This window comes from Pyrus communis, chromosome 10 (genome assembly GCF_041283825.1).
Source record: "Pyrus communis isolate YQ-2024b chromosome 10, ASM4128382v1, whole genome shotgun sequence".
NCBI classification, from domain to species: domain Eukaryota; kingdom Viridiplantae; phylum Streptophyta; class Magnoliopsida; order Rosales; family Rosaceae; genus Pyrus; species Pyrus communis.
In genome coordinates, this window is record NC_142574.1 from 921,493 (window position 1) to 932,901 (window position 11,409).

Sequence of the window (11,409 nt, forward strand, 5' to 3'; positions counted from 1 at the left end):
AGTTAATTAATACGAGGTGTGGTTACGTAATAGGTAACTAGTGCAATTAAAACAGATCCACCAGCTATATATGTTTAAACGAGGTGTGATTTACAATGTTCAATTTTTTCATTATGTCATTTAGTATTACTACTGCGGTTTAGCGATATTTTTTTTCCACCATAAGTAAGGTCTTATATGCGAATTTCATGAATGACAAATTCACTACCAAATATTAATCTATTCTCCTACCTCTTAGTGTAAATATATCATGGTATAAAATAAAAAATTTATTTACAAATGCCCACGCCTCCCACCCTCCCTTCTCCCTTGTTTTATGCTGTGTTGGCACCACCCTCTCGCACAGTTACTATTATATATGGGTGCCAAGACATGTCCATTCCTTGCTTACTTCTCTCTCTCTCTCTCTCTCTCTCTCTCTCTCTCTCTCTCTCTCTCTCTCTCTCTCTCTCTCTCTCTCTCTCTCTCTCTCTCTCTCAGTACTAGCTTTACAACAATGGAAAACCAACAGCAAAAGCCTAGGGCAGCAGAGCTTCAGAGGACTTATTCCGTGGAATGTGAGCCTAAAACCCTCACCAAGGAGCAATACGACTTAGTTAGGGTACACACGTCGTGGTTTGAACTTTCAACCAAGTTAATTATCTGTTTTTGTTTTTGTTTTAAATCACAACGTTTTTGTAGGCAGAAGCTATGCAAGCCCTTAAGCAGAGAGACAAGCAAAACACTGTAAGTCCTTCCACATGCTTCCACCTATCATTTAATTTATGTTTTTGTTGGATATGAATAATTGATATTTTGGAAGATATCCATCTTGAATATTATTGGGATTTCATAGATATTTAGGGACTTATTTCTATATTATAGTCCTTTTTCGAAAGATTTTTAGGGATTTTATAGTCAAATTGCTTATATATAATGTTACAAATACCCAAAAAATTGTATTTGCGTGAAAGAAAAATGTATTGAAGAAACATATGGATTTCAAACGATCCATATATCAAATTCGTAATTAACTTTATCATTTGACATTAAATTATTTAAAATTATATTTTTTTCAAATGTCACTTACTACTATGGTTTAGTTGTATGATTCTCTATTTACAAGTGAGAGATCTTAGATTCGAATCTTGTAAGTAGTAAGTTCATAATCGACGAGTTTTGTAGAAACTAATTATCACTAGCTCATTGTGTGGCTATGCCCAAATCTCATCACCTTTGTGTTTTATTTCAAATACATTTTATTAGTAGTTAATCAGGTTCAAATTAATAATAAAACACAAAAAATTTCGGAGAACTATGTAGAATAGATTTATTGAATCGGTTATTATTCTTGATCCTAACCAACGAGTTTTGTATCAATTAATTATGGCTAGCATTGGCAAGTGAGCCTTTACCATAGAAAGGTGTTGAGCTCTTACATGACGACGTGGATTCGAATTCCGTCGATGGTTAATCTAACATCTAATATAACAAAATCTATTGTTTGGCCAAACAATAAAATAAAATTATGACTAGCATTGTGTGGTTATGCCTAATCTCATCACCTTAGTGTTTTATTTCAGATACATTTTGTTAACATTTTCTCAGTTAGAATTCAAATACCTATTTGTTTTATTTCATTTTACTTTTGTTTACAATTATATATATAGTTTTTATAGAATCAAATAAAAAATATCAACCAATGTTACTTCTAATGATGAATTTAAGCTTATGGGTTTAATAGGAGTGATATCATTGACATTCAACAAAATCATTCTACACTCTAAACTTTTTACTATTTCTAAACAAAAATACACTCATAAAAAGAGCAACATCTTTATATATATATATATGTGTGTGTACACGCGCATTCTTTGTTTAAATAGAAAAATAAAATACACATCCTTTTCTTTCTAATGATGAATGTAGGAGCTGGTAAGGGCAAAAGAACTTGAAGACTCTAACTCGGGGAAGGATGCGGACAACAATACTAGTGGATTGAAGCTTCATGCTTATGGAAAATAGTAGTGTACCCCTTTCCATGCCTTGGACTTGGAGGTTTCATAGCAGACCATCATTAGAAAGTATTCCAAGGCTACAGTCCCTTTTCATTTTATTATAAAAATGATATTGGTGCAAGTAGGATTCCAAGGCAAGGGTTTCAAATTTCGGAATAAACGATGTTAACTGCTTGAGTTACCTTTTTTCATAGTTAAGATGATTTTTATTTTATTTTAATATACTTTTAATTTTGATCATTTGATTACAGTACATTACATAAATGTTTCCGTATGCATTTTTGGTTACATTACCCTATAAGTTATTTACAATTTTTTTGAACACTACGGGTACATTCATTTGACATTTATTATTTCAAAGTTATATTGTTACATATTTTTATCCGTTTATTCAATATTAATTTTTTTTTTATTGTAACCGTTTTTAATATATATGCCACATAGTATGGGCTTTTAAATCCCAAAACATCTCAAGTAACTAATATTAGACATATGGAAATATATTAATAGTAATAATGAGGTGTAAAAAGTCAATGGATTTTGATAAAAAAAAAAAAAAAAAATACTATTAAGGTTTTAGTCAAAGAGTGTTAGTGACTAAGAATGAGATCTAAATTCTTTCTTTAAAGATAGTGTACGGGATTTATCTCCTTTGGGCATGTCATTATAGACACGCGTAGGGTGATGAAATCAATCCCACAGATGAAGATTAATTTTAGCAAACAAGAGACGAACAAGAGTGCTCACAGACTCGCAAGAGTTAGCTTGACTTCGTATAACTCTGTAATTTAGTTTGAAGAATATTATGATGTAATTCTTTATCTTCTTCTTAAGGATAGTATCTTTTAGTACTTTATTGATGTGAGACACTTTTTTTCCTTTCGTTTGAGTTGAAATTCCCAACAAGGTTTTTATCGAGACCCATTGTATGTACCTTATCCTCAATAAATATCATTTCATTCTCCAAAAAGCTAATGTATGAGATTGCAATTGCACCTAAATTTGAGGGTGCAAAATATAATTTACCATTTTAGTACCTTAATTGTAAATTACCTCAAATTTTCATTCTTTCCTATTTTTCTTTATTTTTTTCTGCTTACAATGTTTAATCTCTTTAGCTAAAACGCGTGCGACAATCCTTAATATTGTGAAGATTCTATTGTGGATTGAGTAATTAATATAAAGATAAGGATGACTAACGATATGGTAAAATCTATAGGGCAGGCTTTCCAAATTGTTCTGAATAAATGAAAACCATATAAAACATATCAAAACCGAATGTAAACAGATTTATGCCTACTCTTATCAATAAGGAGGATATATTTCTCTGGTTCGTGCACAATTATCAAGAAGACACATCTTGATCGAAATTTCTTTAGGTTTTGTTTTTTTGTAGAAAAAAAAATGATGTAAGGTATTGAGGTATCTAAATACCAAGATGCAGCGGAAGATGTCTCTATCCCTAAAGGGTTTGACGTGTATGTGATTTTCAAACATCGTATCCATGATTTACTAGAGGTATATCAATATCAATGTCATCACTTTTTCTAGTCACTTGCAATTTTATGTATAACAGTGTATAAGCATTTGAGGTGTTTTATCCACACACCATACATTGTTGACACACCTCACATCCACATTTTCATTTAAAATTTATCTTATTACACCCTCATACGTCCCTATTCCACGCTTTTCACATACACCCTACATCAACCTTGCATATTCTTTATTCGTATGCTTCAAAACAAAACATAAAAAGCCAGCGGCGTCTTCACCACGAAACAAAATTCTAACTGGCATGTGGAAGCAATAACATATTACTTTGATTCAAGTTCTCTGATAGGGACTTTACCACACACGTAAACAGGCTAAAAACTCCTATAATACTTGCAAGAATGACAAGGTTATTGTAGTATAAACGGATCTCGTAAGGTCGTTTTCCACATAGATTATTAAATAAATCGAAGCAAACCAATTTCCAATTAATTATTATAAAGCAGAAAGTTGAGATGATTGATTTTATAACCTACTTAAATTAAAACGAATTTAATTAATAAAAAAAACTAATACGCAATAATAAAGCTGAAAGAAAAAGAAACAATTTTTAAAATACCAATTTATAAAAGCACTAGGGTTCCACCATCACCTAGCAATCCTATTCATTTTTACCAATTACTTCTGATCTACACATGCCACTTTGAAGGTTAGGTTTTCCTAATTTATATTCTACTTGGAACCTCCAACATAGAACGTATATCTAACATGCAATCCGTCCAGACGTTCGGATCAAATCTGAACACGAGAGACTCTTTATGCTTTATGAAAACCCTTTGAAAAACCATGCAACCCTTAAGACGTGGTGTTCATCTTAAGTGAAATTACAATTATTAACCACAAGAAGCCATCGTCAATTTCAGGGAACCTTCCGACCAAAATTGCATCAAATTACTTTTCTAAAGATCCTAATGGTGATCAAGCATTAAGACAATTAGATAGTTTTAATCACGGTGTTTAATAATTCAAAGTGTGCATGCAATCAATCATAAACAATTAAATAAAAATCACATATTTATGCTAAGGCTCAAGGTTTCATCCTAGCAAAAGGAATTAGTTACACATATTCATAATTGAAATCATAGAAAATATTATTAAGAATAAAAGGAATGAAGACACCTTAAAGTAGAAAATCTCCAAGAACCCTAGCAATCACTCTCTGTCTCCAAAATAGCATAAAAGAAAGCGTAGTCCCAAACTAGGGCTGACTAAAACCTTAAATATTTCCCTCAAAGCCAGCCGCACAAACCCTAGGAACCAAGTCTCTTATTTCCACTAGGAAGCTTCTCTTATTTCCACTAGGAAGCTAACTAATAATAAAATATATTAAAACATAAAGTCCTAATTAAGTTAGGATAAACTGCATAGAAACTGTCCAGCCACGTTTTAGCCTCAAATCTCCTCCAAATCCGGCCCATAATAGTTTATTTTGAAGATTAGGACGTTCTGAACACATCTCCAGGAGGCCACGAACCCATCCGAACTTATCTTGGGCTCCAAAAACGCAATTCAAGCCCAAAACGTCACTATTCCAGCACTTCGCATTGCTCCTTTATTTTATTGCCAGAAAATCATTGCTTGGTAGAAAAATCTGATATTTTGATACAATCAAGCTAAGTGACTCACGATCATTCTCCAACTGGAATTACTCCAAAATTCGTCCACTTGACCATGTTTTGCTCCAGAGGAAGTCAAAAGTCCTATATTAAAAATATAATTCAAAGTATCAAAATTCTTCTAAAATATTAACTAAAATATACTAAAAATAGAGTTAAATATATAATATAAAATCCGCCAATCATTATCCTTGGCCACAAACTCTTGTAATCTCTCTTGGTCTAAACTCTGTTTACTATTCTTCTAGTCTTCCAGGAACTGTGCCAATAGACGCTTAATTGCTTGACCAACAAAAATATCATCTGGAGCGTCAGAAATTACGTCCAGGACCAAGATATCACTTGAAACAAGTGAAGGATAAAGGTATGGTTTTTCTATCTAGTGAAATTGCACTCAAATACAATAAGAGATTTTATTTTTGCTTATTATTATTATTTTTTTTTTGTGTCAATTATTTAAAGGTGGAATATGTCATATCCCGGCCCGGAGCCCATCACATTCCGGGCTCTCTCCACCATTGTAGCACGATATTGTCTGTTTTGGGCTCCGATCACGCCCTTACGGTTTTGTTTCTGGGAACTCACACGAGAACTTCCCAATGGGTTACCCATCCTGGGAATGCTCTCGTCCCAAACTCGCTTAACTTTGGAGTTCCTAAGGAACCCAAAGTCAGTAAACTCTCAAAAAACCTCATGCTAGGTAGAGATGAGAATATACATATAAGGCTTACAAAATCCACTCCCCAGAACAATGTGGGATGTTACAGAATAACTGGGTGAACTTAATTACCATGAGTCAAATTGGGAGGTTCAGTGGGAAGCCGCTAGCCTATGCACGAGTCCTAGTGGTTGGGGTGAGCAAAAATTATCTTCCCTTGAATATACATTTGAAAATAATTTGGAGTGTAGATTGTATTCTAAAAATAATTTTTATTTTTTAAATCTATTACAGCTTAAGTGTCATTTCATATGAGTATTATATAATGTTATAAACAATAAATTTTTATGTGATAAGGTTTGTCGTGATAATTACTTGAAGGTTTCTCTGTAGTCTAATTTTCTCCTTTTCTCATCAGTAAACTTCGTATATGCATGGATAAGCACTAGAACTCTTGATCTCAAGCGATCGACAAAAAATGCATCTGCAGCTTTGATATATTGAACGACTGCATATGAGTAGTATGTTCTAAAGAAAAAAATGTTGCTCCAATTTGACCTAGCTGGCGAGCGATCCCAGTTCGGGGCAGGGAACAAGACAGCAAGCCAGCGAGGAATGAAGAAGCAAGGGACATCTATACTTTATATTAACTTTATGCATTCTCTCTTTTAACTGATTGGATAGGTTCTTTCTTTTGTTTACTGAAGTATTAGCTGTACTTCTTTCCTCATGTTTCAGCTCTTCAATATAATTTCCATCTCCGCAAGTCCATGTTCACAAGCACCCTTCAACCTTCCAATCAATAATCATGTCAGAGAACATAACAAATCAAAACTGTCCAGACATTAAGCTATGGGGTCCTATAAAATTGAAGGGTTTTTGCAGTCGCTCCTTAACGCATAAGCCGAAGGTTCAAAATTTACCCACTCGAGTTATCATAGTGAACCTAACTAACTTGAATTTGAGTTGATCTATATAAGAACAACTTACAATATAGCATCCCAATTTTTTCGGAGAGACGAGCTGAATAAACTAATCGAATTCTCCCACCTGGAGTTTAATCAGGATTCCCAACTTCAGTTTATAACAAGTTATTAATTGGATTTCCCGCTTGCAATTTGACAAGAAATCAAGCTCGTTTTATTTATGCTAAATAAAATGGAAGTATTCTGTTATCATATTCTTAGGCTAGGCCAAGTATGATTACATAGCTAGGTCGTAGGTTTCTGATTAAGTTGATTAATGATTTCTCCCTAAATTAACTTATGATTCACATCCATGCCTCTGAGAATGTGGTGTGAAAACAAAGAGTCTCATATCAAATTATCAACGAAAAGAAAAACTTTGTAAGAGTTTATAAGAAGTTGTTTCCTATATTGTCGATTGGTCTTATGGTCAATTTTTTTCATGATATTAGAGTAGGCTAACAACTACATGTGTTCTATGTCATCTAATTTGTGTTGTTCCTAATTTAAAAATCCATAACATTTAAAAGATGTATAAAAGTAAAAAAGTCTCAACGGTGAAAATAAAAACCTTACAAAAACTCATAAAAAGTAAATATTATTTTCTACATTATTAATTGATTTCACGATGGTACCAACTTTCTTCATCCTCGCCACATAAGTTAAGATGTAAGAAGTCTGAAGGAACTCTAACCGTTGAGAAAAAATAAAAATAAAAGGACAGCCGATGGAATTTGATCTGTTTGTCTTATTAGGATCACTGTTCACATGCACACTTTGGAGTTTGGACAGTGCATGCATGGTCAGGCGCCCATAACGTGGACTCAGTTCTTTATGTACGTACGATATTTATACGTGTTTGAGTTGGAGGGACCTAGATTGTCTGTCATGTTCGTCTCGTACCCTTCTCATAATTTTTTATTTCTGTAGTCATAGTTAAATCACGTTAATATTTTATATTTTCATTGTTTTTTATCTTATTATTTTTATAAAAAAATCAATATAAAATGTTGACGTGATTTAACCGTGACCACATAATATAAGAGGGTATGTGATGGGAAGGGTAGACAATCTAGGTCCGAGTTGGAGTTCATCTGTGTGAAGGAAATCAACTAATTCACCGGCATTCGGACAGAACGGTCATGTATGAGAATCTCTTCATTTTGTACAGTATTAGCATGATCTCCTCTTTCTTATATACAAGAGCAACTAAAATGACACGTATATTTTTTGAGGCATTTTATGTTAATGATATAATGTTACATGAAAAAAAATTTATACATGTTGTGAAATTATTGATATAAAATGTCACGACAATTGTACTGTTGGTGTAAAAGTCCTCCTATTTGTATAAAATGAATAATGTAAAATGCATAGCTTGGCCCGATGAGTTTGCGAGGTCTAAGAGATCCATAACTGTGGCTGCGACATATAGGGCACCCGTACACAAGAGTTTGTCTTAATGGAGAGGCTAAGTAATTTTATTTGGTATCCATAGGATTGGGACCTGTAAGATCCCGGCCTCCGCATATTTGACATGAGAAAAGACGCATTAAACCTTTGAACGATATAGAAATCAGCTAAGACGCATTGATTCATTAAAACATCATTAGCTGGAAATTTAAGCTACTACAAGTACAACACTAGACCAACAAGAATTGGAAAATGGAAGTTTGGTGATGCCATTGCCACGTGGCAATAACGCATTGTAGGAAGCAGACGGGTTCTTAGACATGCCCATCTTGGGCGCCATTAATGGCAACTGACTGCTTTGATTGTTGGTCAGGTTTTGCAAGGCCCGTATCCATTGATTCGTCAGCAGTAGTTGTAGCACCATTGGGCTTCTTGGTGCCACTGCCCTTGCCCTTGTTGTCACGGTAGATGAAGTACAGGATCAGCTGCAGTGCCCCTAGGCCACTCCCAAACCCATTTGGAATCTGCACCACACATCAGATCATTCATAAGACGAAAGGTCTATGGACTCAAAATCTTAGGTTCAACTGGATGAATATCATATTGTATGTCTATATCTCTTTTATCGGGTGATAGATAATGCGAGAAGGGAGATAATCATAAAGATATGCACGTCTTGTTACATCTAAATTATTCTCGGGTTAACAAGTTTTAGTTTTGAATTTGAATTGAATCACATCTTAATTGTGTTTTAGTCAATTAAGGGGTTAGTGAGAAAAAATACCCAGAAAATTTAAATAGAAAAGTTCATATATATAGTTAAAAGACAAACATAAATTCATAGAGGTAGATACTTACAGCAACAAATGGATCATGGCCAAGCAGGCCATAGATAAACCATGAAGTTCCACACAAGAAGGAGAAAAGTGACAAGAAAAATGGCATAAACTCAACACTCTTAGTTCTCACCACTGTGCTCTGCATTACACACAAATTAACACAATTAATCCCAAACAATTCCACGTACTTAACTAAACCATGAAAATTGAATGAATGTTATGAGTGAATACAAGTAAACTTACCATAATCGAGAAAGGAGAGCTGTACATGATGATCGAGAAGACGGTAGCAGCGAGGCCACAGAAGAGCTTCCGGGTCTTGTCGTGGAGGGCAAAAAGAGAGACCAATGCCACAGCAGAGAACAGAGCAAGCACAGCAGTGAAGAGACCAAGAATTTTGGCCTTCTCCCTTTTGGGGGCAAAAATGATGAAGACTAACACATATATCAGTTCAATGGCTGCACCAGTCCCATTGATTGTTGACACCAGAATGTTGTTTGCGGACACAAATGGCAGCCCATACCTAACATAATGCAAATCATACATAATACATTAATTAAATTAATCCAAGTTATTAATTAATTACACATAATTAATTAATTGCACAAACTGTTATGTCACACACAAAACATGGTATAACATGTAATACACAGACGATAATAGTACAGTTTCCTCCGACCCAAATATCAAGAATCATATATTTTACACACAAATCCAAACCATTTTTCAACCAAAATTGCCAATTTTAGTGATGAAATGCATTGTGAATCTGATTAAGTAAAACAGTAATAGCAGAAACAGAGGTAAAAGTGCTATATAATCCAATTTTTAGTTATAAAAACCATTGCGATTAAGGCAGCAAGATATCTAACAGAGAGAGAGAGAGAGAGAGAGAGAGAGAGAGAGAGAGAAAGAGAGAGAGAGAGAGAGCAGTTGAAGGAGTGAGAAGCAAAGCAGCATACCAAGCGGAGAGGAGGCAGTTGAGCATAGTCATCACGTAGGGAATGCCTGAGAACTGCTCTGTGCATTTCTTCCTTATGATCCTCTTAAATGTAATTCTACACATTTTTAAACCAAAATTACTCTGTAAATTTCACAGAAAATTAAAGAAACCCAGTAAAGATTCAACCTTCATTATTATCCGACAGATATACATAAACCCATTTAACAAAATCCAATTTATGACACAAAATACATGATCTTTAGCCACAAAAAGCGAGAGAGAGAGAGAGAGAGATTGTTGCTTTTTGAACAATGCAGAATGTACATAGAATCAAAATATCATAACCCATTGAACAAATGAAAATTTAGGCAAAAAGGCATCACCTTTAGAACCCGAATGAAAGAATGTGAGAGAGAGAGAGAGGGCTTACGTGGGTGCCAAGAAGAGGAAGAGAGCGGTGCCATTTCCTGTAAAAACGAAGAAACAGAGCATTAACAAACGCAAACGCTCAAATCTCAAAGGAAATTGGTAAGAAAGAATTCAATTGAGAAAATAATCCGAAAACCAGAGAGGAAAATTTCAGAAACTCACCCAAGACTCCGAACAAAACCTTGAAAACATGCATTGTTTTTTTATCCATTTCAACTGAATCTTGAAACAAAAGAAAGAAACGTAGAGAACCCAGTTGAGGACAATCCCCAGAGAACCAGAAACTACACTGAAAAGGAAAAAGGGCCACAGACAGAGAGAGAGAGAGAGAGAGAGAGAGAGAGAGAGAGGATGATGGAGGAAAGAGCAAGATGTTTCTTCACAAAGTGGGAAATGGGGTTTTTGAGAGGAGTGCAAGAAGCGGTTGGGGTTTTAAAGGAAAAATATACAGAAACAGAATAGTAAACGGTAACCTAGTGGTTTCTCTTGCAGTAAAAATGAAGAGATGTATTCTGATTTGGGTATGGAATGTCTGTCTCTACTTATACTGTGCATCAGAAATCTGATAATCTGATATCAGTGCACGTACCAACGGTTAAACGGTGAAAGCTGTAACTTGTGAAAACTGTCCCTCACAATTGATAACCGTACTTTGTAGGGTTTTGCTGCTTCTACACGAAATGATTCGAAATACCAAATATTTTTCTTCTTGAGTAAATTTTCATTTTGCTACGTTGAAATATCGCGGTTTTCAAACTTTTATACATCGAGTTTTTTTCATCTTAATGTCATACTTAAAAGTGAAAAATTGTGGAACACTTTTATACATTTGTTAGTTTTTCATGAGAACCTCTGTTAACTCGACATGTGCTTCTTACAAGAAGCACTTTAAGTGTTTTTGAAATCGAAGATTAATTTCACCAAAAACACTTTCAATCATTTTAATAACATTTTCAAACGAGTCTTGAACGTTGTGTTGTTTTGATAACTATTTA

The 11,409-nt window shown here is 34.2% G+C and overlaps 1 protein-coding gene across 1 annotated transcript; it reads right to left on the bottom strand.

The window, feature by feature from the left end:
• Positions 1–8,377: 8,377 nt before the first annotated feature.
• LOC137727533 (bidirectional sugar transporter SWEET1-like) lies at positions 8,378–10,928 on the bottom strand. Its single transcript, XM_068466384.2, has 6 exons — positions 10,577–10,928; positions 10,416–10,452; positions 10,005–10,100; positions 9,286–9,565; positions 9,062–9,181; positions 8,378–8,727 (listed from the first exon to the last, which is right to left on the bottom strand). Exons 1-6 carry the CDS (start codon positions 10,623–10,625, stop codon positions 8,518–8,520), a joined length of 792 nt encoding a protein of 263 aa, XP_068322485.2. The 5' UTR covers positions 10,626–10,928; the 3' UTR covers positions 8,378–8,517.
• Between the last annotated feature and the right edge of the window lie 481 nt (positions 10,929–11,409).

Coding starts and splice junctions, on each gene's coding strand:
- LOC137727533 (XM_068466384.2), bottom strand. CDS start 10,625: ATGGATAAAAAAACAATGCATGTTTTCAAGGTTTTGTTCGGAGTCTTG. Junction 10,453..10,576: donor GGTTTTGTTCGGAGTCTTGG/GTGAGTTTCTGA, acceptor TCGTTTTTACAG/GAAATGGCACCGCTCTCTTC. Junction 9,566..10,004: donor AACTGCCTCCTCTCCGCTTG/GTATGCTGCTTT, acceptor GCATTATGTTAG/GTATGGGCTGCCATTTGTGT.